General features: G+C 32.9%; 2 protein-coding genes and 1 long non-coding RNA gene across 5 annotated transcripts; all 3 read right to left on the bottom strand.

Moving 5' to 3' along the window:
• Positions 1–410: 410 nt before the first annotated feature.
• LOC131178601 (uncharacterized) lies at positions 411–1,648 on the bottom strand. The gene is made up of 3 exons (XR_009147537.1): positions 1,595–1,648; positions 810–1,009; positions 411–682 (listed from the first exon to the last, which is right to left on the bottom strand). It is a non-coding gene; the product is annotated as an uncharacterized LOC131178601 (long non-coding RNA).
• Positions 1,649–10,186: 8,538 nt separating this feature from the next.
• Positions 10,187–13,682, bottom strand: LOC110653649 (uncharacterized). 3 transcript variants are annotated; one of them, XM_058143671.1, is made up of 11 exons: positions 13,265–13,677; positions 12,799–12,911; positions 12,600–12,697; positions 12,449–12,522; positions 12,292–12,363; positions 12,169–12,197; positions 11,946–11,996; positions 11,522–11,572; positions 11,015–11,074; positions 10,838–10,920; positions 10,187–10,436 (listed from the first exon to the last, which is right to left on the bottom strand). In XM_058143671.1, exons 2-11 carry the CDS (start codon positions 12,856–12,858, stop codon positions 10,283–10,285), a joined length of 732 nt encoding a protein of 243 aa, XP_057999654.1. In that variant the 5' UTR covers positions 12,859–12,911; positions 13,265–13,677; the 3' UTR covers positions 10,187–10,282. The 3 variants fall into 3 exon arrangements, with proteins under 3 accessions (XP_057999654.1, XP_021665079.2, XP_057999655.1); XM_021809387.2 differs by lacking the exon at positions 13,265–13,677 and having other exon boundaries at positions 12,600–12,689; positions 12,799–12,904; XM_058143672.1 differs by lacking the exon at positions 10,838–10,920 and having other exon boundaries at positions 10,265–10,436; positions 13,265–13,682.
• A 1,417-nt stretch (positions 13,683–15,099) lies between these two features.
• On the bottom strand, positions 15,100–25,161 carry LOC110646156 (uncharacterized). Its single transcript, XM_058143673.1, has 13 exons — positions 24,946–25,161; positions 24,771–24,853; positions 24,617–24,690; positions 24,446–24,517; positions 24,329–24,357; positions 23,938–23,988; positions 23,366–23,416; positions 19,647–19,706; positions 19,459–19,541; positions 18,373–18,520; positions 18,096–18,146; positions 16,676–16,780; positions 15,100–15,375 (listed from the first exon to the last, which is right to left on the bottom strand). The coding sequence occupies exons 2-13, from the start codon at positions 24,836–24,838 to the stop codon at positions 15,229–15,231; spliced, it is 939 nt and encodes a 312-aa protein (XP_057999656.1). The 5' UTR covers positions 24,839–24,853; positions 24,946–25,161; the 3' UTR covers positions 15,100–15,228.
• Positions 25,162–26,768: the final 1,607 nt, after the last annotated feature.

Consider the following 26,768-nt stretch of genomic DNA (forward strand, 5'->3'; position numbering starts at 1 on the left):
AATGGAAGGAAAATAAAATAAGATAATGATTAGGGATAAAAATAACCTTTTCATTTCATGTTTGGATTAGGAGGAAGAATATTGAGAGAAAAGTTACTGTTTTGAATAATAAAATTACAATTTCACTCCTAAATATTCAAAAAGAACCTAAAAAATATAAGGATATTTTTGTGATTTTAAACATTTTCCTCCTACTTTTTTCCCAATTTGGAGAGAAAATAGGATTGGAATCTAACACTTATTTTCCTTTCAAAATTTTCTTTCTCCCTATTTTCCCTTTTAACCAAACATGAGTCAAGTGGAAAATAAGGTTATTATTATTATTTTCCTCTCAGCTTTTCTTTTCTCTCTTATTTTCCTTCAATCCAAACAGTGTTAACATTGCTATTTAATTGCTGTGTACTATGCAGTAAAAAGCAAAAATGTCTACTGTCTGAAAGTTGAGTCATTGTACAAGACTTTAATTGTAGTTAACATGGACACATCAAGCTAGCTGATCAACTACAGTCGTTCATGAAAGGCTCTATTTGTTGATTTCATCACAGTTACAAAGTATTCACACACAAATTTCCCGAAGACTAACCTGGAATAACTTGATGCTGATCGAAGTTAAAACTCTAGAAAGTAAAGAGCACTGTGCAACTCTACATTGATTTGTTGCATCTAGATGAGGACACATATCCTGCAGTGTAATGCGAATGAAAATAGACTCAGTTGGCTCTAAATTTGATAAATAAGATGCATAGTACTTCAAAAATTATCCTTAAAATAGTATGATTATGAGTTGATATCATTGATTTTCCGATTACCCAATACTGAGAGAATCAGTTCCCTTCATTCAAAAACACAGAGTGAGAAGATCTTATTGCCCTGGACTTGGTATTTGCTTCTTTATCAAGCTTGCTACATGTCGCGCAACCCATACCGAGCCAGCCTTAGTGCATGAGAAATTATGAGTATGACCTTCTCTTTCAATTGATAGAGCAATATCAGGAACCTGCTTTGAAATCTGTAAGGAAAAAATAGAATACAGTCACCACAAGCACTAACATCGACATTCAGTCTTTCCCAAGTAATCAGAAACGGACAGTGGAAGACATTCCATTTCCTATCTTAGGGTTCACATCATAAAGTAACTGTTTGGCACACCACCTAATATTAGCATAGCACATAATACAACAGAACTAACTCATTTTCCCCTGCCTTTTGTTTAAACAAGAGTTCCAATGATCTGAAATAAAGAAACAAAATATCTATAGAATGTCTAAGTCACTGCTGAAATGTAAGAGAGTTAAGACGCTTATGCCCAAGGAGTACTCAGGTATTGTGAATCTGAATGCAAGAGATATGACCTAGTAACTAAAACATAAAATGTGAACAGATGGGAATGAGGATATAAAGCACTCATAACCAAACACATGCTCCACTATTATAACTTAATGATGAGTCATGAGTCTCTACTTTCATATGCCAGCCCACAAACAGGTTTCCTCTAGCATGCCCACAAACAACTGAAACACATGAAACTCTTCACAGAAAAAGGAAAACGAACAGCCAATGATCCCACAAAAGCTAAATAAAGAACACTAGTTACCTCCTCAAGCATTTGAAGTGGACCCCAGTGGTCATCATCGCCAAACAAAAATGTGAAAATGGCAGCCCACTACACATAGTATATATAGGCTTAGGCATTTAATGCTCGCAGAACTCGAAGCGATTCATCGGTAAGTGGAGAATTTAATGCTTCCCCGTTATTCGATGATCACCGACATAGATCATATACAAGGGACGAATAGAAAAGAGATCGGGGAAGCGAGAATAGATCGGTCATGGAAAAGGTTGGTATAAGAGGTCGGATGAGAAGTTCTTAAAGTTGCCAACCATAATGAGATCGAGAAAGAAAATAAGATACAGAGATCGGTTAGATCGATAGATGGCCAATAAAGATCGAAAGGTTTGAAAATCAGGAGTTCAAGAGCTACTTTCAGTCATAACTCTTGATTTGTAAAATCAACTCCCCCACCGTCGAATCTAAGTTACTTAAAGCATTCGGATTACGATTCAATCTCCACCAGTCATCCCATTTGTAAGGACAAACCCGAATCATTAGATCTGAGGCGGTTAAAGCATTCTTGTACGTCTCAATCCACACCATTGACCTCACTTGTAAGGATAGATTTTGGGCCATTGGATTAAAGTAAATAACGGATTCAGCACCTTTCATTCCCAGCCTTTGGATCCATTCTGTAATGCAAAGCCCCTAGCTATCGGATCAGACAGAAAGGGACAAGAGAATCCCGAGCTAAATCTCAGCCTTTAATCTTCGGTCTCTTTAATTTCTAACCTTCGGATTCGATACTTTTAAATTCACACCCTTCAACTTGGCCATCTAAAATCCTGGTCGTTCATTTGAAGACCTCCGTTCCTATAAATACTTAAATGCTCTGTAACAACCCTATTTGCATAGCCTGGTATATTTCACTCTTCAGTGACCCGTGTCAGTTCGGATAATTAACAGAATTAGAACCACATCTAAGACACCTAGATAAGCCCTGAATACAAATAATTAGTAATTGTCAGATAGTTAAGTATAAAGAAGAAAAACAAAGCATAAAAAGTTAAATGAGCCGGGAGTCACAGCGATGGGTGACCTTCCCGGGAAGTGACTGCGAAGGCCATCATAACTCGAATTTCGAACCGAAAAATGTGACGCCGCGGTACTTAGGACTATTGCGAACACAATGGAAAAGAGAAAATCACGAAAAAGAATTGTTAAGCAGGTCAAATAATTAGGTCAGGGATCCTGAAGAAATATTGAATAACTTCCAAACCGGATTGAACCAGCGAGGGGCAATTTGGTCAATTCACCCCTAGAGCTGACTCTTGACCTAACTGTCCAATAAAATCGGAGAAACAAAAATTTCGGAATCAAGAATTAAATTAAAGAATTAAGGGAAAAATAATGCAAAAGAAAAAGAAATTGAAAAAGTTTTATTACATCATTTGGATGACATCATGGGTGATGTCAAAATTGGTTTTATTTTTCCCATCAATTTTGACCAAGTCAATTAAGTAAAAATACACAAAATACCTAAAAAAGAAAAGAAAAATTATTTCTTGTCTTCTCCCCAAGTGTGGCCGGCTTGCTTCTCTCTCACTACCATTGAAGAACTCCATGAAAGCTTGAGTTCAAGCTTTAAAACTCCCACTAAACCTTACCTAGCCCATAATTTCTCCATTAGAACTTGATAACCTCACTTGAGAAGGTGATTAAGCAAGAAAGAAAGAAGAAACAAGGAGTGAAATTGAAGAATTGAAGTTCAAAGTTTGAGGTAAGCAAATTAATTTGAAAATTTTGTTTACTACTTATGCTTTTAGTTCAATCCACTTAGAAATCAACTTAAAAATCAAAGAAAACAATTGTTGGGGGACTTTTAAGGAATTCGGCCAACCATCAAGGGAGTGTGAATTGAATGATTTTGATGTATTTGAATGGTTGTTTAGGTTGAGTTATGTATGTAGAGTATGGATATATGTTTTGAATGCATTAGATTTGAACTTTATGCAATTAGGGTTCTTGAGTATTTTGATAATTGGGAAAAATTTGGGGAATTGGTCAATTGATGCCATGGACCTTACTTGAGTTGAGAAATGGTCAATTATGACCATTTGTGGTGTGTGTGAATTGCTAGAACCAAGTTACAATTTGGATTGGTTAGTGATCAGATTCTAGTAGCTTGACCTAGGTACCTTTCAGGGACCAAAACTGGAAATTTACCAACCCAATTGGTGTGAGGCCAATTGGGAATGAAAATAGACACACAATGGACCATTTTTCATTTAGGAATCTTGCCCAGAAAATGACCATAACTTAGTGAATAATTAGGTCAAACTCGGGTGTAGTGCACTGCCACTGTACCAAAATAACCAAATGATTGGCCATAACTTGAGCTATACAGGTCCAAATGACCTGATTTTTGTGGCATTGGAAAGATATGACGTAGCACTACAACTTTCATGAAGAACATTAACCCAAATTCTATCCATAAACCAGTCGTTTTGCCACCCAAAGTTAGTGACCCAAAACTACCAGAACCAAATTAGGTGCCCAAAAATTCTGAGTAGACCAATTCGGACAAACCTGTTTAAATGGCCATAACTTGGGCTACAAAACTCCAAATGGATTGATTCAAAAAGAGAATTAAAGTTAAGACAATAAAGAACAAGTTTTATGAAGAACACTTTGTCAAATTCTAACAGCAACATGACCAATAGAACAGTACAAAACAGGACCTTAAAACTGAAATTTTGAAATTTTACCTAAGAGACCTAGAATTTGAAGAAACAATCAAAACCAACAAATTAGATAACCAAAATATGGTATGTGGGTGAAATTGAAATCTCTATACCTATTAAGCATAAGAAAGTCAACAAATTGACTTGAATAATGTCATGAATAGTAACCCCAAAATGCAAAATTCAAAGAACGTTAAATTAAACATATTAAGACTCGAAATAAGTAATTTTGAAATTCTTTAATGGAGTTATAATAAATTGTGATACTGAAACACTGTAAAATTGTGTGTTTTAGTTGAAAGGAATATCGAGAAAGAACCCGATATGTCGAGTCAAGGCCTAGAGGCGACTCACACGAGGTTTGTGCACAACATAAAATGTTCTTTAAATTTCTTTTGCAAAGTGCATGAAATGAATTGTGATTTATTTATATTGCAAAATGATGATTGAAATGTATATTATGCTATTGACCTAAAATGTTGAAAAATTAATTGCATATGTTTTAATTGTCAGTAAATGTTTGGTAAATTATTGAGATAGTTTTGAAACCATAGTGTCATGACCATATATTTGAATGCCTCACTAGCATGACTAGTGGGAGGAATTAGTTTTGAATTTTGATTCCCTCTCTGGCTGAAGTGTTGAGGTGTGTGCCAGTAAAGAAAGAAATTAAATGGGTACCCATAGATTGAGCTAGCTAGCATTGTGATTCCTCATAAGCCTCCGGCTATTGAGATGAACATTGTTCTGATGGCATGATATAATTATGTGTTTTTATGAAATCTGTTTTGAGACTTCTTAAATGAAATTGTTTGGACTAAAAATTTATAAATTATGTTTTGTATCTGTTTTTCATTTTTAGTACCATATTTGAATAAATGTGATTGAATTATGCATAAAATGTTATTTTAGTATGTTGTGCACCACTGAGTCATAGTACTCAACGATGGCTATTCATTGCTGTCGCAGGTAGAGAGACTAGTAGAGCAGCTGAGTGAGCTGCTAAGGAGTAGATTGGAGTCGAATTGACGTATCTCACAAATATCACTTTTAACCAGTTACAGTAACACATACGTCATTCCAAAAGTGCGTTTCTCTTTACTTTTAATAGTACGAGTAAGAGTTCGGGTGATATAAATGTTGCTTGAGGTTCGGAAGAGCAGTAAAGAGTTCGGATAGGAAGAGTAAATACGTGAGTGTTGACATAGAGAGTCCAAATTTGATTAGGGAGATCGAAAATAAAGGAAGTGAGGGGGTTCAATACAATGAGTTTGGCTCAATATAAAGAGTTCGGACCAAATTAAAGAGGTCAGAAAAAATAAGGGCGAGAAGGTTAGATATAATTTCAGGTAAAATGAAGAGTTCGGGTAACTAATAAGAGATCAGAAACAAAGAGAGTGAAAAGAGTCCAGATAGTAATAGAGATCGAAAAATAACACACAAATTAGACGCTTCGTATTTACATGTATTCTTTACATCATTTTTTGAATATTCCTGTCTTTTAGCGGGAGTTCAGGAGAGAGAGTCCTTTCCTCGAATCCCTGCAATTTTATGTTTCTATTATAAAACTCATCATTTACAAATATGGGAGTTTGGGAGAGAGAGTCATTTCCTTGAATTCCCGTAGTTTTACGTTTTATAAAATTTATTCGGTGCAAAATAGAGGAGATCGGGGGAGAGTCATTTCCTTGAAACCCCCAGTGCTTATTTTTACAAAATTCTACAAACTCTTCAACAAATTTATCGAACACATTTCGATGTTCGGTTCACTGGAGATGTCCTTCCAAAGATTCTGAACTTTATATTTGGGCCCAATAGAGAGTCCTTCTTGGAGTCCTCACACTTGTATTATTAAGGAAGTTCTTCCTTCAGTTCGGCTTAGTCAAACAAAATACCATTGTTGTAAAATATTAAATAGCTTAACATAAAACGATATGGGAAAGATTTTATGGATAATAATGCCGACGATGAGACCTTTATTCATTAGCTGAGAGTCCTCATTAATGAAGGGAACTCTCTAGGTTTTAATTAACACGTTCCTCTTGAATTAGAGTCCTAATTAAAAGGAACGAAGATCTATACCCATATTGGTTCATGCATATTCACTACACATATCGCACCCTCGATTATTTGGATGCTAATGATGAGGTACATGATACTTGAGCCGAGAGTCCTCCTCACTTATTATGAATCTCTAAAGACCAAATAATACCTCTTCAGAATTAGAGTCCTAATTCGGGGAGGGAGGAATTTAATAAATACATAACAAATTAAACGAACTCAACATCAACTCACTTTAAAGTCATCCCATATACTTGTATTCTTGGGAAGTCCGAAATAGTGAAATATCAAATGTTACTTTAATAAATAATGGAAATCAACATCGTAATTTTAGCCCCAAAATTTTCAGTCTTAAATTATAAAAAGCACATCGTTAAATCCACTTGCCCTTATTGAGGGATGATGTGGAATACCTAACGCCTTCCCCACGTGTATACGGATCCCGAACTTAGAATCTCTATTTTAGAAATGGCTTTATGAATTTTTACGAATGATTTTCTTTAATTCCCTCAAAATTAAAGTGGTGACTCCTCACTTTCCCATTTCGGTGAGAATCGTCCGCAACTGCAAAATCCTTGCGATAGCTGGCGTTATTCATTAAAGGAACATTTGATATTTTACCATTCCGGGCTTCCCAAGAACATGAGTTTATGGGATGACCCTAAAGTGAGTTGACATTGTGTTCGTTTAATTTGTTATGTATTTATTAAATTCCTCCCTCCCCGAATTAGGACTCTAATTTCGAAGAGGTATTATTTGGTCCCTAGAGATTCATAATGAGTGAGGAGGACTCTCAGCTCACACATCATGTACCTCATCATTGGGATTCAAATAATCGAGGATGCGGTATGTGTAGTGAATATACATGAACTGATATGAGTATAAATTTTCATTCCTTTTAATTAAGACTCTAATTCAAAAGGGATGTGTTAATTAAAACTTGGAGAGTTCCCTTCATTGATAAGGACTCTCAATTAATGTAGAATGTCTCATCATTGACATAATTACCCATAAATCCTTTATCCACATCATTTCATTTTAAACTACTTAATATTTTTGCGACTATGGTATTTTATTTGATTAAACCGAACTGAAGGAAGAACTCTCCTTTATAATATTAGCATGAGAACTCCAAGAAAGACTCTCCATTAGGCCCCAACATAAAATTCGGGGTTCTTGTAAGGACTCCCCCATGAACCGAACATTGAAATGTGTTTGATAAATTTTGTTAAAAATAAGAGTTCATAGGGTTTCTGTGAAAATAAATCAATATCAAGGATTTTAAGGAAATGACTCTCTCCCGATCCTCCGTATCTTGTAAAGAATGAGCTCCTTAATAAAAACGTAAAACTGAGGTGGTTCAAGGAAAGGACTCTCTCCCAAACTCCCATATTTGTAAAGGATGAGCTTTATAATAAAACGTGAAACTACGGGGATTCAAGGAAATGACTCTCTCTCGAACTCGCATTTTTCAGAATTTATTGTAAAAAAAGCTTTACAAAATTTTATAAAGGTGTGGTTCAAAGAAAGGACTCTCTCCCGAATTCATATTTTTTAGAATTTATTGTTGAAAAGATTTTGCAAAATTTTATAAAGGTGGGGTTCAAGGAAAGGACTCTCTCCCTAACCCATATTTTTTAGAATTTATTGTAAAAAAAAAAAAGATTTTGCAAAATTTTAGGAATGAGGGGTTCAAGGAAAGGACTCTCTCCCGAACCCATATTTTTGAGAATTTATTGTCGAAAAAGATTTTTCAAAATTTTATATAGGTGGGGTTCAAGGAAAGTACTCTCTCCTAAACCCATATTTTTAAAATTTATTATACAAAAAGATTTTGCAAAATTTTAGGGAGGAGGGGTTCAACCATAGAGTTTAACCTGCTCTTGGCTATCCCTTAGAGATCGGCCTACTTCCTAGTTCTCCCATAGAGATCGGCCATAAAGTTAGACCATAGAGTTTAGCCTGCTCCTGGCTCTCCCGAAGAGATCGGCCTACTTCTTAGTTCGCCCATAGAGATCGGCCATAGAATTCGGCCATAAAATTTAGCCTGCTCCTGACTTTTCCATAGAGATCGGCCTACTTCCTAGCTTGCTCATAGAGCTCGGTCATAGAGTTTAGCCTGCTCCTGGCTCTCTCCGAACTCATATTTTTTAAGAAATTATTATAAAAAGAAGATTTTACAAAATTTTAGAAAAAATGGGGATTCAAGAAAAAGACTCTCTCCCGAACCTCATATCTTAAAATGAAATTATTGTAAGGTTAAAGACGTAAAAAATAAATAAATAAATAAAAATAAAAAAATAAAAATAAAAAAAGGATTGGCCGATTTTCAAAAATAATTATTTAGAAAAAACAAAAAAAAAAATTGGAGAAAGATTTGAACTCGTAGGGCAGCATTTTTATCAAATAATATAAAATAACAAGAATGCACTCTGGTTATGCACACACTATTTCCAATCTCTCACCATCATAATCGAACTCATCCCGTCACCCGCATCTCGCTTTTATTATTTTCGATCTCTCATCATCATAACCAAACTCTCTTCTCTCTTTTTATCATGCCCAGATTCTAAGTGTAACCCATTATTATCCTATTCCTAATATTAATCCTATACTATTTCAAAATAAGAGAAGACGTGTTTTCCATTAAAAAACAAAAAAGACAAAATGATATTTATGTAGTACCGCAATAAAATGACAACAGTAATATTTACAAAAAGGGAAAAGATGATCTTAACCCTATTCCCTTAGGAGTTCGGCATAACTTAAATAATTAAAGAACTTGGATTCTAGCTTATGTGAGATGCAACTCAACTACGCATTTTAAAAAAGACAGGACGAGAGTATTACCTGCAAAGGGGCTCTAAGCAATGATGGGGTAAGTGTACTCTGACTTGTGAAGATTGGAGGTGGAGCCAAAGCACTTTTTAAGTGATGGGTTATGGAGAGTAAGCCTTTTTCTTAAATTCTGAGCTCTACTTTTTGGAAAAGGGACCCCTTCTACAGTGGAGACTTTGAGTATTTATAGGGAATGGGAGTCCTAAGATGGAAGGTCAGGATCATAGATGAAGAAAATAAATGGTCTGGATTTAGGAGGACAAAATCTGAGGGTTAAGAATTAAAGAGATCAAAAATTAAGGGTAAGGATTTAACCTAGGTTCGGAATTATGCCTTACAAAACAAATCAAAGGATTATGGATAAAAGGCGTCAAATCTGTCTTTATTACTTTAATTCAATGGCCCGGGATTTATCCTTACAAATATGATTAATGGTAAAGATCAAATCGTACCCCAAATGCTTTAACTAACTATAATATGATGGTGGAGATTTAATCTCTAAAAATTAAGGGCCAGGATTGATTCTCTTCCTAAAAATCTAACATTAGCGGAGCTAGATATTTTAATACCCTAATGCTCGAATCCCTCCAGAGCTCTCCTTACTTCCTAACTTACTCTTAACTCTTCCCTAGAGATCGGCCTGCTACCTAATTTGCCCATAGAGATCGGCCATGGAGCTCTTCAGAGGGATGTGACGATGTTCAGGTAGATGTGGATGATGTATACTTTCCCCTTCAAATAATAAAGTTGATTTAAAAAGAAAAAAGAAATATTCTAAGAAATAATTTTATTTACTTTTTTTTTCTAAAATTAAATTTTAAATCTAAAAAAATATTAAAATCAGATTACACATGAAAGTAAAATTTAATAACTTTAATTAAACCGGGGCAATAGAATTAACATGTAAAATTGAAAATAAAATCAACATGTAAGAAACAATTGAAAATAAAATTATAAGGAAAGTAAATGAAAATAACAACGCAATTACACATATTTCTTATCGATCCGGACAAAATATGGTGTCTACAAATACATCTACAACACACAAAGCCAGCACTTTTATCTAGGAACCAGAAATAAAATAATACTACACCTGCAGCAACCGACTACAAGCAGCCTCAACAGCAGTTGCAGACCATGATCTCCCAATGGACTTTAACACAATCAATGTTAAAGCCCATTTAGGTAGCAGCCCCAACAATGCTATAATGAAACTAACTAAAGTAGAGATGATTGAGGACCTGAAACAAATAAAATTTCCATGATTATCCCTATGCATTAATTGCAAAACAAAAAACAAAATGAATAATACAGGCCTGAAGATAATGAATAAATGAAATTCATTCCACAATTATGAGTCAAGTGGATTAGTTAATTTATGGCACAACTCTCAATTAACTTATTAGTTAATTTTTTGCCAACCTAAGTTAATCTGAACCAGACAGGAAATTATTTTTGAGGACATGAAGCTCATAAGCACATAAGAGAGTGGGAGTAAATAATAATAATAATAATAATTTTAAAAGAAAAGACTACACTGAATATATTTTCATTGTCACAAGAGAGCAGTGCATGCAAACTAAGATAAGAGAACAGAGAATCAGTGATGTTATTTGTAATAAAGAGCGAGCTAGAGCTTTACGCTGAAATCCTCCCAACAATAGGCTGCCATGTTGACTTTGGGTTTAATCTTAAAAATGGATATAGTGCTATACAATATATTACCTATAAAGCCAGAAATAAATGTCAGAGAGCAGGTTGTTTCAAGTCAAAAGCACATAAAAGATACATGATGTATGCAATTTGCATAAAGCAATACCTTCTTCTGAGACCTCCTCAGCACTTCAATGGATATATATGAACCAATAGAGTGCCCAACCTTCAGAGAGTAATTAATTATAGAGTAATTAATGATATGTCATACAAAATACACCAAATATAGTTCAAAAACCAGAAATCAACTAGCACAATTTATCGGAATGATGGTTAAAAAAAATTATAAGCAAAAATAGGCAAGAGACTTGTGACTGGTTCCTAAAAATGATAAAGGAACAGGAAACAGAACAAAATGTTCTGTTAATAAATCATAATTCGATATTGGAGGTCATTTTCTCAACCAAATCACTCTTGCATCTTGAAGACATTGGTTTATGGGTATATATGATAATGGACAATCATATTGATGGATAGTTGCACTATATCCAAGGTACATAATGTGATACAATTAAACTGTAGAATTAACGGTCTTTTTTACCAAATGATAGACACTATGAGGTTTACAGCATTGATAATATGAAAACAAATAATCCAAAGACAATAGCTATACCAGTATTATAGGAACCTCAGTAATTTGCAATTCATGTCTGATGAAGTCTACCTGTGAAAATATAAAGAATGAGTAACAATTATGATTCTGTGTAACATACTGGAAATAAACCAGTATTGACCAGCAAAAACAAAAACGAACAGCACCCTCAGAAAAAGGTTCTGACTTCTGATATTTGTATAATTGTCACAGAATTATTAACAGGAGACAAAGACCAATTTTAAATATAGGAATTAAAACTACCAGTACAAAAGATGAAAAGTTTGATGAAATTTGGGCCATCAATTTTTTTTATCATGCATGCAAACTCAAGTAGATAATAATCCTCCTGATCATTAATTGGCCCAAACATGGGCCGCTAGAAAATCGGTTCATACTTAATAGACTACCCCTTATTACTATCATGAGAGGCCAGCCAACTTACCTTATGATCAATCTGTTCTTGGATTGAGAACAACCTTCCATGCTCCCAGTCCTAAGAACAAGAAACATTATGGTCAATTTTTTTTTTCTCAAAACATTATGGTCAATGAGACACAACTAGAGGAACAAAGTCATACTATTGCTGCTGGTTATAAGTAGTGCATAAGAAGAAATCTTACAATGGCAAGAAAATTTTAGAAAATAATAACATAATAAAAAAACACCTTTTTTGTGTGAGAAATGTGTCCAATAGCTGTGAATGAACACAAAAGGCAAAACCAAATTAGGTAAAGTGAGAAAGAAAGTAACATCGTAAGCAAGCTAAAATGAGATGGGAAAAAAAATGCCTGTTATGGATGCAACTCCTCCAAGCCGCTCATATAGAGATTCCAAAAAGTCCTTGTAGAATGCAATAACGCCTGTGATTATTCAACTCCAAGTTCTTAAACATCATCATTCAATTATTTTGTAATTACTAAAATAAACCCAAAAACAAAACCCAACCAGGATTTCCAGGGATGAACAAAACATGCAACTTCAGATCATCAGCACGAATCTCCAGCAATTCAGATGTGTGACTGATCATAATATAAATACAAAATAAACATATATTACAACAAAAAGAAGAAAAATTAGAAATGAAATTGAAAAATACCCGGACACATTGCACAAACGGGAAATCACAGGTCTTCTAATATTGGGAACTAATTTCTGGCAACTCATATCGCTCCTCACACACCTAGCTCTATACTCCTTCCCAGAACAAACACACGCAGAGAGAGATGTGATTGCAAAGTAGAATGATGAAAATAGTAGAGAAATCAGCGAATGTAAGGATGAAATAAGGAATTTACCTTGACTGGAAAGAGATGAATTAAGCTGGAGCAGCAGAAGAGACCAAAGGACCTAAGCATCAGCTCCTGTTCTGCTAATGGCTAATGCCTCTGAGTTCTGACTTCCATATCTCCTTGAAATTCAACACATTGTATTATTATTTTAATATCGGTACGATTTTTTAATTAGTTATATTAAATTTTTATTATCTTTTATGATTTTTATAAAATTTTTTGAAATAAAATTTTTTATAATTTTTAAATATTCATAATTTTTTAATATTTAATAAATTAAAAAATAAAAATTTTTAAAAACTATACTTTAAAAAGTCTTCTATCCCCCTAAACATAAATAAGGATTTTTAAATCTTGATAAAACATTCCATTACTTAAAAAAAAACTCCTTCACAGACAAGGGTAAGTCTCCCCACTGAAGTTTCAGTATCCCTTGTGGATGGAGATTAGTGTGGGTTTTTTTGGTGCCTACTACATGTTGGTTTAGAGAACATAAGTACGGTGGTGATGCTTCCCCTCGTGATGGTAGGGTGATTCTCTTGCTCTGAAGTAACGGAGTGTTCCTTGTCGGCTGGCTATTTGGGCATCACCAGGTGGAGCTAGAGGAGATTGAGAAGCTCGTATTTTTGCCATGCCATTTCCCGGTTTATCCGGTATTGGTCCTCGCCGGGAGATTCCTCAGGCAGTGTGCGACTCAACTCTCTTGTTGCTGATGGGGTGAATCCTTTTATTGGGTGACCTTGATGGTCATCATTGAGGAGCTTATTGGTCTCCCCTTTGTGCTTCAGGTTCCACATGTTTAGCCTCTCCTTCGGCTGCCTCAGTCTCCCTCTAATGATTGGTCTGTAGTTGGAGTCATCCTTGGTGAAGTCAGCTGGGATGGCTACTGTTAAGAGAAGATACGGGCAACCCGTTTTAGGCCTAGGATTTCTCGAACTTTGAACTCTTAGTTTTTTATAAATTTAAGGGAGAGTTTTATAATATTTTATCTTTTTTTTAATAAATATTACACACAATTACTTAATTTTATAAGTATTTTCATAAGAATCACTAATTTTAACTTTTTTTTATAAAATTAACTAAATTTTAATTTAATTTTATAAAAATCATTGTGACTAAAAATTAAATTTTTCTATATTAACCTGCTGACTTATTAGCTATTTTAAAAATAAAATTATTTTACTTTATTAGTTTCTTAAAAAAAAACACATAAAACACATATAGTTACTTCTCTCATCGTTAAACTCCTTCCCTTTCTTTATTTTTTCCTCCATTAATAACTAATAACTAGGTAATTTTATTTATAAAATAATTGATAAGATAAGAGGCTAATATGAAAATTTTTAATTTCAGGTTATAATAACTTTTATGAAATTAAATTAAAATTTAATAAATTTTATAAAAAAATTAAAATGTATTGACTTTTATGAAAATACACATAAAATTAAATGCTTGCATGTGATAATCACCCATCTTTTTGGGACTTGTGGCTTTGTAATGTTTTATCATAAACTATAATTTTCTGTTTTTATATATATATATATCACACTTATCATATTTATTTCTTATTATTTATATTTATATAAAATTTTTATTTAATTTATTATGAAATCGTTTCACAATTATGCGTCATTTTCATAACATTAATGAGTATTAATTTTTTTTTTTCTAAATTTATTTGATCTCTATTAAATATAATAACTATTTATACAATTTTTTAAAACACGCCTTAATACCCCATCTCTCTTTTAATTAGATAAGATAAAAATTAATTAAATCAAATTAAAAAATATTTTATTATAATTTAACTGAATTAATTATTTTCTTAATCATAATACAAAATCTTACAAAAATTGACTAGTGATTTTTGACATGCCTTAGAAACTAAAATTTACCTTATACATAGTTGATTTATCTCTTGCATAATTATTTTAATTTTACATATTATAATTACAACATCATAAATAGAAAAGAAAATTAGTAAAAGGAATTAAAAGATTTATAATATATATCAAAGGAAGTGATATAAATGAGTTTTTTCTCTTTTATTCGGCACTCTATTATTGGTTGTCTATCATTTCTAAATTTAATAGAACAGTGAATGTTATAATTATTCTCTTCTAGGAAGAAGCAATGCCAATAATAAGAATACACAGGTTTCACAGGCCATTCATCATCAGTAATCAAACTCAAGATATGATGGAAGAAATGAATAGTTGATGAATATTTTTTACATAACTTGGTCATTATCAAAAACAAAGACTAAGCTTTATCAGACCAATGTTCACACCCACAAATCACTAGTCATCAAAATAAACAAATGGAGTCATTTTTCAGAAAATACACTAAATAAATTGGCACTTGTCACTATAAAGAATGAGATGAATAATTATCATCATCTGTCCAATTGTTTAAAAATATACAAGGTGTCTCACTTTATTGGATTGAGCTTAACACTTGATTCTTTATCAAGCTCGACACATGCTGAGCAACCCATACTGAACCAGCCTCAGTGCAACAGAAACTATGAGTATGGCCTTCCCTTTCTACTGATAAAGCAATACCAGGAACCTGCTTTCCAATCTACTACCACAAAAGGTTAGTTAGACATAAGCCAAGTCAGTCACGAAAAATGGTGAAGAATATTACAGGACAATCTCTGTTTAATATAAATTTATATATATAAAAAGCAGTACAAGCTCAACATCATGAAGCAGAAACAGAATGAACATGAAATCACTGTAGTTGTCAGCATTATCACCAGACGCATTGCTTTGAAGGTATTTGTTATTGCCATCGTCAATGCTATCACCATAATAGTCAGCATTATCATCCGATGCATTGCTTTGGAGCTATTTCGTATTGCCATCGTCAATGCTTCACAAGTGTTTATGATCACTCATAACATACAATCTCCATTTCCCACGTGACAAATAAATTACCATATGATGCTATTTGAGGAAACATGCATATACACTAGCAACCCTTTTCAACTGTTTACAAAGTACTGAACACTATTCTTATGTGAAACTAACTCCTATTAAGATCTCATCGCCATTAACCTTATATCATAAACATTTACATACCCAAGGAAATAAACCCAAAGTGTAATGGCAAGATAGAAAATAAAGCATTTATACGTCATAAATATAGATCTGCACCCCCAAACAAACTATGATTAATAGCATTGTTTTGAAAACTGGATTAGACCGGCCAGTCGGACCGGTTTAACTGGAAACCAGAGCTTGGTCCAGTTCGGTTCACTCACAAATTCTGACTGCAATCGAACCGGTTGACCCGACTAGGTTTGATCCAGTTTTCCAGCACCTCAGTTTAAAAAAAAACTAATGTGGTCTCTGGGAATCAAATCTAGAACCTAGGAACAGCTTTTTTTAACTAAAGACCATCTCTTCTACACTTATGTGCATTGTTTTAGCATATATTTTATAAAATAATCAACTTAATTGTCATATAATTATTTCTTTTATTAATTTACATTATATTTTATTAATTTAAAATAATTAATAACTATTATAAACTTAATTAAAATCTAAATTATTTTAAAAAAATATTTACATATTAAAATTTAACTAAGTTTATCTTAATAATTATTTAAAAAATATATAAAACACCTAACTATAATAAAAATATTATTATCAATAATTTTATAATATTTATTTAATAGTATACCAGTTCAACCTTAAACCCTTAACCCTTTGCATTCACTGGTTCAATAACCAGGCTGGATTTGAAAACATTGATTAATAGAGTCCACATTGGCTAAAGAGGCACTTCCACTGTACAGATACACGCAACATTCCATTGAAAGCTTTTCAAAAGATGCAACAGTTCAATAGACAAGAAATTAGAATCCATCACTCACCTCATCAAACATTTCCAGTGGACCCCAGTGATCATCAACACCAAATAAGAATGCCATTTTACTCCGATTCTCTCTCATGAATGCCCAATCTGGTGTTTCCGAAAGCTAACATAAAAGAACCATAGTTAACACAAAGTTGTGGACATAGTTTAGAACTCTCATGTGAACATTGCTGTACACTTAAATATTTTGCTGGAGTAGAAGAGGCAGCATATGCTTTATTGTACCTATAAGTGGACATACAAAATTAAATGAAATAAATAGAGAAATTGAAATTCTTTCAAGTTTTTCTTTCTTGTGAATCTTTCAAATTATTAAATTTTTATTAAAATTAAATATTCAGGCACATTACACTTCAAGCAGGTAGAGGACAAGTAGGAATGTTCATCAGCCCGCTTTAGCCAGCAAATTCAATATTATTGGCTATTGTTTAAAATTTATAAAACCTGATTTATTGGGTTGGTCATTGCCTTATTGGAAATAAAATTGGAATAGACTGACAGATCCAACATTTATGTTACTAAGTAATATTATTTTGATACTTAAAATACTATAGGCAATATAATTCTTTTATCTTCCCTAGGTTATGAAGCCCATGACAGAACGAGAATCTATCTTCTTCACACATCTCTTGCTCCTATCCTATCCCTCTCATCTCAGTTCCTTGCCTTGCTCGTTTCCTCTAATCTGAATAGCAATAAATGATCTCTACCACCGTTAAAAATAATCTGAATCTCCATCCCCATTTCCTTTTCAAATCATATACAATCATATCAATTCTTCACCAATAAAAGTTCTCATTCAGTCATATCAATATGAGACAAGTCATTTTATTAATGGGTTCTGAACAGCAAGTAACCATGTGTAACTTTAGGTACAATTTGTCCCCGTCTTTCCTTAGCAACGAAAGATATTGTTGATTGTATTGCTTTTTGTTAGGTTTCATCAAAATTGGTTGTTGGTTTCATTCTCTTTCTTCTGGGTTCAATCAAAATTGATAGCATGCTTTGTCAACGCATGAAACAGATGAACACAACTAGTGAAGCCAAGTTGCTGGTTGTTGTAATATTTTAATTCCCCAGAAAGCCTATATGAATTAATATAGAGAAAGAAAGTGAGAAAAAAGCAATGGGCCAAAAAGATACATAAAGGTATTGATTTAATTAAATGATAAAGAGGCATTTAACTCTAATTAGATTTATGGTTAGTGGTGCATGGAATTTTTAATTTCAAATGAATTTTTTTATTTTCCAAACACAAAATATATTGTTCACATGAACTCTCATCACATTTGGTGGATTAAATTTCATGCAAACACCACATCAAGAGCTATTTTAGGATATGTACATATCAAATAGACTACCATTAATCATACAATTTACTACTTTGCAATGTAAATTTCATAAGCAAGCAAGATTACCTTTCTAAATTCTGTCAATGCCATAAATATCATGTTCCGGAAGGTATGATACTGTCAATAAAAGAAATATTAAATCAATTCACAAATCAAAAAGATGTAGACATGAGATACCCAGCTGGTTACAACATTATTTAAAGAGAAAATCAATGTCAGCATATGGTTTAGAAGAGTGTAGTGTATGTCATGCAACAAGAAAGTTGAATGATCTAAAGATTGTTAGAACCACATTTGCAGGCTATGAACGCAATTATGCCTAGAAGAAAAAATATTACCAAACCTGTAGCAAGTGGCTGCAAGCAGCATTAACAGCAGTAGCAGACCATGACTTCCCAATAGAGTTTGACACAATTGTTCTTGAAGCACACCTAGGTAGCACTCCCACTGATGCTATACTGAAACTAAGCAAAGCAGACAGAATGGAGGACCTGAAATCCACAAATTCTGCCATAAGGTCCTCATGCATAACTGGTATATTGACAAAAGTCAAAACTGACACTCAGTCATATATGTCCAAACCGCACAGATTGGCAAAGTAATCATATGACCAAGAGAAGGGAAAAAATTATAACCATTGCTAAAACTATCAATTAAACTAGATTGGCAAATTTATATTAATTCCCATACCATGTATCAAATAAAAAATTGTCCTCATCCAATAAAAAAATTATGAATATTTTCATGTATATATTTATTTTACTAGCTTTTTTTGTTATTTTTATTCTATTGAGGAATCCAAGTCCTTAAAGCATTAGGATTGTTGCGAGCCTATCAACATATATGGCAGGCATGATTTATCTTTCAAAAAGAAATGAGAATTAATTTCCCAAAACCTTTAGCAGGTTTCAAGCACCGTTAGGGATTTGTACAGCATCTCTGGCCCAAGGTAAGATGCCAACAGAACTATGGGTCAGATTTAATATTCACTCGATTAAATCCTATGAATCTTCCCCTGAAGACCCTAACCAAAATTTTATAAGACTTAAATTATTTTTTCCTCAAAATATTGTTCATGAATAGTGCAGAATTGCAGCAATAAATCTACCCTAACCCCTAAAACATACCAAACTTCTACAGCAGTTAAATCTTTGAAACACTTCAAAAAACTTGTCTCTGGATGTCTACATCATTTTGGGAGTTTATTAAATCTCTATTTTCTATCCTATGTCCCATCAAGATAAACCCTAGAAAACATTGTTAAAGTCCAAAGAGAGAGATTTTGAGCATGAAGTGAGCAACCAGAAAAGAGAGCGCAAATGTTAAAGCAAAAAAGAAAAGGTTCTATCATGTTTTAATAAAATAAAGATGCTTGGGATTGGGAAAAGGAAGGGGAAAAATGTTACTCCAAATAAAGAAAGAGGTTTACTCTGCAATTTTCTTGATACTAATCTGCTTCTCTGATAGAGGGTTCAACATTAAAAATGGATAAAGTCCTATGTAATATTTAACCTAAAAAGCCAGAGGTAAATGTCAATAATAAGAAATGCTATGTAAATTCACATGAGAGATAGCATGACAAGAACTGAAACTGTAAAACTGCAAAGCATTCATCACCTTCTCAGAAGACCTCCTTAGTGTTTCAATAGATATGTAGGAACCAATAGAATGCCCAACCTTCAGAGAAAAATTGCATATTAGTCTCCAAAATTTTCAACTTGGAAACTGAATCAATAATCAACACTAAGGCTATTCCTGCAGTTCTAAAAACAACTTAAAAAAGCAAATCAATCAAGAGCCAATAATCATATCAAGAAATTAGAAATCAATTTCCCACCAATCAATCATTCAATGAAGGCCATTATATTAGTGAGGTCAGAAATGCTTTTATTAACATCCATTACTTCTTCTGCAAGAGTAAAAACTATACATTTATTTATGCTTATGTTATCAGCAAATCATATTGCACTTGATCCAATGTGCAGCGTTAAACAGCCTCAAACTGACATATACAGCCATTTTCAAACAATACAGACAGCCATTACTTCTAAATCAAGGCTATCAGCATGGGCTTTTCCAACAATTCCTCCCTTTCTTCTGCGACCTAATACTCTCCAAAACACAAACCTCGTTCTTTTCTTAGTTCTTTAACCTTAAGCCAAAAACTCACACTAAAATTCAAGAGATGTTGACCTCATTGTTCCTTTTTTTTTATAATTTCGAGGGTTCATAAGAAAAATTTAAGGTAATCTTCTATCCTCTATAAGATATTTTTTTTAACGTTAATTTGTTGTACAAAATTTTTAGAACTACACAATGAATATGATTTTAGATGTTTACTGAATTAATATATCGCATATTTAATTAAATTCTTTTTTGGTGTACTGTTGATTTCTGTAATTTTACTAATAGTGTGAAAAACTTCGCCTAAGTAGTTTGCGCTTAGCCGGTCCCAAGCCCGGATAAAAGAGGAGGGTTGCGGTAGGTAACAGCTAGCGTAAAAATTTCGTCACACCTTATGATATGGATTCAAATGATATAAACGTTGGGGCGTCCTCTACTTACGACGCACTACATTGAAGCCCGGGTGTTGTGAGAAATATGCAAGAGTGTAGAGCGTTCGCCGACAGCAACGCGCCATGCCGGTGCCCAGGTGTGGTGCTAAGTAAGCAAGGGTTCCCACATCATGGACGAGTGTGAGTAAAAAAGTTAGTCCATAGGACAAATAGTAGAACAGATAGTGGAACAGAACACAAGATAGATATAGAAAACAATAGAAGATATTATAAAAGGAGACCAATTAGGAAGGAACAGGATAGGAGGAGGATCAGGGTTGGTACTTCGAATGTTGGATCACTTACAGGAAAATTAATGGAGCTTGTGGATACCTTGGAAAGGAGAATGGTGAATATTGCTTGCATTCAGGAGACTAAATGGGTAAAAGAGAAAAGCAAGGAAGTGAGTAATTCAAAGTATAAACTGTGGTTTACCGGAAAGGAGAGAAATAAGAATGAAGTGGGCATAATCATAGACAGGAAATTGAAAGACGCTGTAATAGCTGTGAAAAGAGTAGAAGATAGAATTATACTAGTAAAGTTAGTACTAGAAGGAAAAACAATAAATATAGTTAGTGCTTATGCCCCACAAATAAGACTAGATAGTGAGAGTAAACAAAGGTTTTGGGAAGATATGGATGATTTAACGCAAAGCATACCGAATGAAGAGAATGTTTTCATTGGTGGAGATTTGAATGGACATGTAGGAAGTGATAGGCAAGGTTATGAGAATGTTCATGGAGGTTTTGGTTTTGGCAGTCGAAATGTGATAATAACGAGGCATATGAACAGTACAAGATAGCAAAAAAAAAGAGGCAAAAAAGGCAGTTAGTCAAGTCAGAGCACAAGCCTTTGAAAAGTTATATGAGAAACTTGGAACTAAAGAAAGGGAAAAAGATATTTATAGATTAGCAAGGAGGAGAGAAAGGAAATGTCAAGATCTCAATCAAGTTAGATGCATTAAGGATTAAGAAGGAAAAGTGTTAGTGAAAGATGAGGACATTAAAGAAAGATGGAGAAATTACTTTAATGATCTCTTTAATAATAGTCAAAATGGTAATAGCGTGAATATAGGCTATAGAACAATAGAAAAGAATGTGAATTATACTAGAAAGATTAGATCTTTAGAAGTAAAGGAAGCACTTAAGAGAATGAAAATGGATAAAGCCTATGGACCAGATGGAATACCAATTAAAGCATGGAAGTGTTTGGGAGATATAAGAGTGGCATGGTTAACTAAATTATTCAATAAAATTCTAAACTCAAAGAAAATGCCTGATGAATGGAGGAGGGATATTTTAGTACCTATTTTTAAAAATAAGGAAGACATACAGAGTTGCTCGAACTATAGGAGAATTAAACTCATGAGCCATACTATGAAGTTATGGGAGAGAGTTGTGGAGCATCGACTATGTCATGATACTTCTATCTCTCTCAATCAATTTGGCTTCATACCCGGTCGTTCAACTATAAAAGCGATCTTTCTCATTAGAAGCTTGATGGAGAAATATAGAGATGTGAAGAAAGATCTACACATGGTTTTTATTGATTTAGAGAAAGCTTATAATAGTGTTCCAAGAGATGTCTTATGGACTGTGTTAGAACAAAAGAGGGTATCTATTAGGTACATACAAGTGTTGACAGATATGTATGAAGGAGCAACTACTATTGTGCGGACAGTGGGAGGGGACACAAGAGATTTTCTGATCTCAATTGGATTACACCAAGGATCAGCTATAAGCCCTTACCTTTTTACACTAGTTTTAGATGAATTGACGAAACACATACAAGAGAGTATTCCTTGGTGCATGATGTTTGCGGATAATATTATTATGATAGATGAGACGCGGAAGGAGTCAATAAAAAGCTAGAGCTTTGGATAAGTACTCTAGAGTCAAAAGGCTTTAAGTTAAATAGAACAAAGACAAAAAAAACATGCATTGCAAATTCAGTGAAGGCCAAACTGGTGATAGGGAAGGATTTAGTTTAGATGGAGTGGTACTATCCCAAAGTAATCACTTTAAATATCTCGGCTCAGTCCTTCAAGTAGATGGAGGATGTGAGGAGGATGTTAGTCATAGGATTAAAGCCAGATGGTTGAAGTAGAGACGTACCACGGGAGTTTTATGTGATCGCAAGATTCCCAATAAGTTGAAAGGAAAATTTTACCGAATAGCCATACGACCGGCTATGTTATATGGTAGTAAATGTTGGGCACTGAAGGAGTCGTATTCGTCTAAGATAAGAGTTGCAGAGATGAGAATGTTAAGATGGATGAATGACCACACTAGACTAGATAAAGTCCGTAATGAGAGTATTAGAAAAAAGGTAGGAGTGGTGCCAATTGAGAATAAGTTAAGAGAAGGGAGATTGAGGTGGTTTGGTCATGTGAAGCGTAGACATACGGAGGCTCCAGTTAGACAAGTAGAACACATTAGGTTAGAGGATAGAAAGAAAAAAAGGGGTAGACCTAAATTGACTTTGAGGAGAGTAGTACAACATGACCTATAAGCATTACACATTTCTGAGGATTTAAACCAAAATCGTTTAGAGTGGAGAAAGCAAATCCATATAGCCGACCTCAAATTTTTGGGATAAAGGCTTAGTTGAGTTGAGTTTATTAATAGTGTGAAAACATAATCACAGTAGCAACAGCGTATTTAGTCCAATAATCCAATTACATAATTCCATTTCCAACTTGCTGTTATTTTAAACATTGGGTTGACCTCATGTTAAAAATTGAAATTATAAAATAAAAAAAATTAAAAAAAAAAGCCTGACCAGTACTATTGGAACCCCAATATTTTTCAGCTCCTGTTCAATGAAATCCACCTGCAAAAAGTTGTACAATTGAATGGAGGTTACAACATAAAGAATATAGTAGAAAAGTATATTGGTTTCTTCCCAAAATAAAAAAAAAAAAAAAGAATACTTTCAGAAATGGGTAGGGCACTAAAAAAGTCGAGAGTTCTTAACAAGGTGATGAAATGTTGAACTGATAGTTAAAGTTGGCACGCCCAAGAAAAATAAGTTTGTTGAAATACGCGAGCTACTTGAATTATCTATCTATGTTTCAAGGGAAATTTCTCATTAAGTCGAATTCCATTTTCAAGCCCTCAAATCTATTACCAGAATTACAAGCACAGTGACCAAAGCTCAAGCAAATTGATTGAAAAGATCCACTAAGATTTTGTAACGACTAAGGAGCCAACCTATCTCATCCAGAGTGTTTATCCTCACAGGGAAAAGGTTTTCTAACCTAACAAAGTCCCATGCTAAAATACTTAAGGTCCCTACTTAATAAAATGAGGCCATTAATTAGCTGAAGGCCAGTAAAGCAAACAGAATGATACCTTGTGATCAATTTGTTGTTGTAATGAGAATAACCTGCCATGCTCCCAGTTCTAAGAAGAAAAAACTTTCATGTGAGAAATACCTCCCACTAGTCAACCAAAGAGAAAATATATGCAAACTAATTGCATTGCGCATACTGTTAAACAAATCCATAGAAGTTATCCGGTTTACCAAGACAAATGTTTTCTTCAAAATTTTATCTTCATTTTGTTCCTTTCAATACATTCTGTGAAACAAATGATAGGTTCGTAAAAAAATAAAAAATAATATTTATTCCCACTTTTATACTCCTGAGAGAAATTGTACATACAAAGACATGAAATTTAACTAATAATCCTAAGAATCAAATGCTGGCACCATTTTAACCTAATATTAGAAAAAGGAAAGTACCTTTTTTGTGTGAGATATATGCCCAATAGCTGTTGAGGAATGCCAAGAAGCAATAAATGAGAGAAACAATCAAACCTCAAAATTGGATATCCAACAAAAGAATAGAAAAAGAATTGCCTGTAACAGATGCACTCCCTCCAAGCAACTCGTATAGTGATTCTAAAAAATCCTTATAAAATGATACAACACCTGTATCAAAACCCATAATTCTTAAGTCCTAATCTACAATTCTCATTATTGAACTAAAAAAAGAACACATACACCCACTTAAACATAAAAATAACCAACCTGGATTCCCAGGAATAAAGAGAACATGAAGTTTGGGATCATCAGAGGAAATTTCTAGCAACTCAGTTTTGTAACTGAGCACAAAATCATCACAAATAAATAAAACCCCTTATTTCCATAGCCAAGAAAACAATCAAAATACCAAAAAAAATACCTGGACACATTGCACAATCGAAAAGTAACAGTCCTTTTGACATTAAAATGCGAATTTCTAAGACTCATGTCTCTCCTTGCACAAATTGAACTATACTGTACAAGCAAACAAACTCAGCAATATTGACATTAAGTAAAAACAAAAAAGGAAAAAATTATAAAGGAAAAGCAATTACCTGAAATTGGGAAGGAGGGGAAGAAGGCGTGTGTAGCGAGAAAGAAGATTAAGCAGCATTAATGAGGAGACTAATGAGTAAGCCTAATATATTAGTCAGTATTACGAGGGGCCGTTTTGGTTGGTGTATTTTAATTGTTTTCGTGTGGGAAATGATTGATGAGGGGCCTCTTCCTCCGGGGATGATTCCACTGGCATAATGGAACCTTTCTCAGGTATCTTCATCTTTCAACTATGGATTATTTTTTCTCAAAGATGCAGGCCAGAAGACTCCCATCAACGATCTTCTGGTGTTGGGTTTTAGGCCCAAATGGCCAGTGATAGGCCCAGTTCCACATCAAGCATATATAAGGAGAGAATTACCATTTAGCCCTACTGCTTTAAGAAAATTAATTATTTGATCATTTTATTTTTAAAAATATATTATTATTATTATTATTATTATTATTATTATTATTATTATTATTTATTCTTGTTCTCTCCAGTTATTTTTAGGTATTAGTATAAATTTTATTAAGTTTCTATAATTTAAAAAATATAACTATATAATCTTTTTATTTTCTAAATATTGTATCTATCTTTTAAATATATTAACTAATATAAATTTTAATTTAAATAGATGGAAGGGCTGAAAGGTAAATAAAATAAAAATATAGAAACTAATTAACATATTTTTAAAAATAAAATAATTAAATAATTAATTTCGTTAAAATACAATAACTAAATAATAAATTTTCCTATAAACAGACCCATAGCTTGTTGCCATTAGCTTGCAAAAACTAAAATAAGGATAAGTTATTTTTTAATCCTTCTACTATTTAATAATTAATATTTAAATTTTTATATTTTATAAATAAATAAAGAGCATTTTTAATTTTATTATATATTTTCATCCCTTTATCTAAAATTTAGAGATGAATTCATTATTTTTTAAAATATAGAGACTTAAGTATAAATTATAGCATATATATACACCCTGAAAACAAAGATTTTTCAGTGACATATTTGAAGAATACTTATATTTGTGTCCTAATCCATCAAATATTATTAAATTAGGGATGGAAATTCTATATATTCTATATTTTATGGATTTTTTTGGCATTTCATTCAAAACATCATTTCTAAACGCAAGGAGTATTAGGTGAGAAGGGGGTACAATGCAACGGCTCTTCTCATCCTAATTTTGTATTTTTTTTTTACACTTAAACTTAATTTATTTCACAAAAAATATTTTTTTTAAATATTTTTTAGCCTTTGAAGAACTTAAAAAATTAAATTAACAAAAAATATTTTCCCAGTAAAAGAAAAATTATATCATTTTAAAAAAAATGAAATGAGAAAGTCATTTTTCTGAACTTTAACAGCCTTGTTAAACTATGAAAATATTTATACATAAATCACATAAACACATATCATTAATTTAATATTATAACTAAATAATAAAAAATATTTTTCATATGCAAATTATTTTTTGTGAAACATAAATCAATGTTGTTGATAGGAGTTGAACTACATTCATCATTTCTTCTTAGTTTGATTCATTAAGTACTCAATTCATATTTTTTTTTTTGTATTTATATTAGTTGAATTTGAATTTATAATGACCATATAGACATGATTTTTTATATTTAAATTGTACATAATCTTACCAATTAAAAGAAAAAAGAGTTTAGTTTAATAAAAATGATTAATAAATATGTAGATTGTGGATTATGCTAAGGAATCAAGTAGATGCTTGCTAGGCATTGAGCTAAACTAACCCAACTAAAACAGCATACTCTATGAACTCCATACAAAAATATGTAATTAAAAATCAGGAAAAAT

Source organism: Hevea brasiliensis, chromosome 3 (assembly GCF_030052815.1).
Source record: "Hevea brasiliensis isolate MT/VB/25A 57/8 chromosome 3, ASM3005281v1, whole genome shotgun sequence".
Lineage (NCBI taxonomy): Eukaryota > Viridiplantae > Streptophyta > Magnoliopsida > Malpighiales > Euphorbiaceae > Hevea > Hevea brasiliensis.

Excerpts from the sequence above, each read along its gene's own strand:
- LOC110646156 (XM_058143673.1), bottom strand. The coding sequence starts at position 24,838 with ATGAGTCTTAGAAATTCGCATTTTAATGTCAAAAGGACTGTTACTTTT. Across the intron at positions 18,521-19,458 it reads AGTATCAAGAAAATTGCAGA|GTCCTCCATTCTGTCTGCTT; the intron begins GTAAACCTCTTT and ends TGTGGATTTCAG. Across the intron at positions 15,376-16,675 it reads CACTGGAAATGTTTGATGAG|ATTGGAAAGCAGGTTCCTGG; the intron begins GTGAGTGATGGA and ends TTGTGGTAGTAG.
- LOC110653649 (XM_058143671.1), bottom strand. The coding sequence starts at position 12,858 with ATGCTTAGGTCCTTTGGTCTCTTCTGCTGCTCCAGCTTAATTCATCTC. Across the intron at positions 12,523-12,599 it reads CGTTTGTGCAATGTGTCCGG|TCACACATCTGAATTGCTGG; the intron begins GTATTTTTCAAT and ends TATTATGATCAG. Across the intron at positions 12,198-12,291 it reads AGGAGTTGCATCCATAACAG|CTATTGGACACATTTCTCAC; the intron begins GCATTTTTTTTC and ends GTTCATTCACAG.